A 2814-nucleotide genomic window follows, 5' to 3' on the forward strand; every position below is an offset into this window, starting at 1 on the left:
CACTTAATCACTTCTTTTCTTACTACCTCTTTCATGATTGGATTTAGGCGGCGTTGATGTTCCACGCTAGGCTTGTGTCCCTCCTCCATGAGTATTTTGTGCATGAAGAATGCAGTGCTAATACCCTTTATGTTAGACATTGTCCAACCAATGGCATGTTTGTGCTCCCTCAGCACCCTTAAGAGCTTTTCTTCCTGTAATTTAGACAAATGAGAAGAAACAGTCACAGGTAAAGTGTTAGAACTACCTAAATATGCATAATGAAGATGAGATGGTAAGTGTTTAAGTTCAAGTTTTGGAGTCTCCTCAACTGAGGGTCTAGAGAGCAAGCCGATTACCCTATCCAGAGGCTCAAACTAGGATCTTTCTCTTATTCGTTCACAAGATGCATCCAAAATTTGAAACACCTCCTCAACTTCTTCTTCCAATTCCAAGTGATTGAACAGCATCCATGTCTTTTCTAGTGCATCTTCTTTAAATGCACTTGGCTCTACGGCTGGTTCATTTATCTTCACCACAGAAATCATGGCCAGGTCATCGTAATGACGAGGCAACTGAATGGCTCGATATACATTAAAGACCACTTCTTCATTGTCCACCCTCAGGATCATCTTACATTCTCAGACTTTGACAATGGCATCTCCAGTGGACAAAAGAGGTCGTTCCAAGATGATAGGAACTAACTCATCAACCTCGTAGTCTAGGATGATAAAATATGCAGGGAAAATAAACTTCCCAATCTGCAGCAAGACGTCCGCAATTACCCCCTCAGGATAATCATAAGATCTGTCAGATAACTGTAGTAGCACCGTGGTGGGTCTCGGAGCTCCTAATCCCAATTGTTTGAACACTGACAACGGCATCAGATTGATACTTGCACCCAAATCACACAAGGCTCTACCCACATCAATTTCACCAATCCTCACAGGGATGGTAAAACTACCTGGATCCTTAAGCTTTTGTGGAAGCTTATGTTGAATCCTGGAAGTGCACTCCTCAGTAAGTGCATCAGTCTCAAATTCAGTTAACCTTGTCTTATTCGCCACTATATCCTTAATATATTTTGCATATTTTGGAACCTCACGGAGCATGTCCACCAAAGCGATGTTCAAGTGTATCTGCTTCAGCATATCTAAAAATTTGTGAAACATGTGGTCATCATTCTTCTTCCTCAGTCTTTGAGGAAAAGGAGGTGACACCCTCTCTGATATTTGCTCATACTCTATTTTGTTTCTCTCATCTACCTCTACAATTTGTGGCACTCTTTCTTCTTCGAACCCAGACTGCTCCTTTTTCTTCTTAGGCACTTTTACTAACTCTCTCCCATTTCTCAACGTCGCTGCATTGATTTGAGGATTTTTCTCTGTATCACTTGGGAGATCTCCATCAGGTCTAATATTCTTATTGTTAGCCATTTGGCCAAACTGCCTCTCTAGATTTCTGAACTCTGTGCGCAATTGTTGATTCTCAGCCATAACTTTCTGATTGTCTAGCAAGAGCTTTTTCATCATGTCAGTCAAACTCTTTTCTAATTGTTGTAGAGGTTGAGGTGGATGATTATAATTCACTTGAGGCCTGATGTTCTGATTTCCACCCCAAGAGAAGTTAGGATGATTCCTCCAGTTAGGATTGTATGTGTTATTATATTGAGCATTTTGATTCATCGGCCCTCTAGCTTGTTGCCCCACTTGTGTGACCTTCACCACATAACTCGCAGTAAGTAGACATCTATTGCACATGTTGCATCTGTTGTGCTTGGTGCATTGTCATCTTATTCATCTGATTTGCTAATCTCGCTATATATGCCCTCATGGCTGAGAAATCATCAAGCTCGATCACACCTGCTGCCTTTTGTTTAAGTGCTCTTCGTGAGTCCCCATCTCCTTGCCAATTATTATCATTAGCAGTGAAATTGATTAGCAGGATCTGGATCTCACTATACGGTCTTGCCATGCAACTACCCCCACATGCTGAGTCAAGATTCATCTTTGATGCCTCATCCAACCCATCAACGAAAGTGTGACCCAACCCTTCACCAGTTTGACAATGATGTGGGCAATCTCTGAGTAGCTTCTTGCATCTTTCCCAAGCTTGACGAAGAGTCTTGCCATCTCGCTGTTGAAACACAATAACCTGGCTCCTCAGCGACTTTATCTTCTTAGTGGAAAAAAATGTGATTAAGAATTTCCTTGCTAGATCATCCCAATTATGGATTGAGTTCGCGGGCTCCTTTTGCAACCATTCCTTAGCTTCCCCTAGCAGCGAAAAGGGAAATAGTGTTAGCCTGACATAGTCCTTGGAAACGTTTGGATAATTGTAAGTGTCTGTAATTTCCAGGAAGTTCTGAATGTGCCTCTGCGGGTCTTCATGAGATAGACCCACATATTGCCCTATGGACTGAATTAGCTGTACCATGTACTGTTTGGGTTTAAAGTGACCCGTGATCTCAGGCTTCACGATTGCCTGAGTCATATTAGCAAGATTGGGCCTTGCAGCTTCTATCACCGGACGCCCTTCAATACCTGCCATCTCTATTGGCTGTGGTTGAACTACGATGTCCAACTCTCTTTCATTTCAAGTTCTAGCTTCAACTTCCCTCCTCAATCTATGAAGTGTTCGTTCGATCTCAGGATCAAGAGGAAGGATATTGTTTGCGCTTCTACTCCTCCGCATTCAAGAGAAGAGCCTGCGTTATCACAAATAAAGCAAACTAAAAATTAAAACTTGAACAAATAACGAATAAAAGCTTAACTTAGATAAACAATCAATAACTAAGTCCCCGGCAACGGCGCCAAAAACTTGTTGGTTCCCCAA

General features: G+C 42.0%; 1 protein-coding gene across 1 annotated transcript; it reads right to left on the reverse strand.

The window, feature by feature from the left end:
* Positions 1-620: 620 nt before the first annotated feature.
* On the reverse strand, positions 621-2529 carry LOC107785300 (uncharacterized). Its single transcript, XM_016606574.2, has 2 exons — positions 2413-2529; positions 621-1697 (listed from the first exon to the last, which is right to left on the reverse strand). The coding sequence occupies exons 1-2, from the start codon at positions 2527-2529 to the stop codon at positions 621-623; spliced, it is 1194 nt and encodes a 397-aa protein (XP_016462060.2).
* Between the last annotated feature and the right edge of the window lie 285 nt (positions 2530-2814).

Source organism: Nicotiana tabacum, chromosome 22, assembly GCF_000715075.1.
Source record: "Nicotiana tabacum cultivar K326 chromosome 22, ASM71507v2, whole genome shotgun sequence".
NCBI lineage: Eukaryota > Viridiplantae > Streptophyta > Magnoliopsida > Solanales > Solanaceae > Nicotiana > Nicotiana tabacum.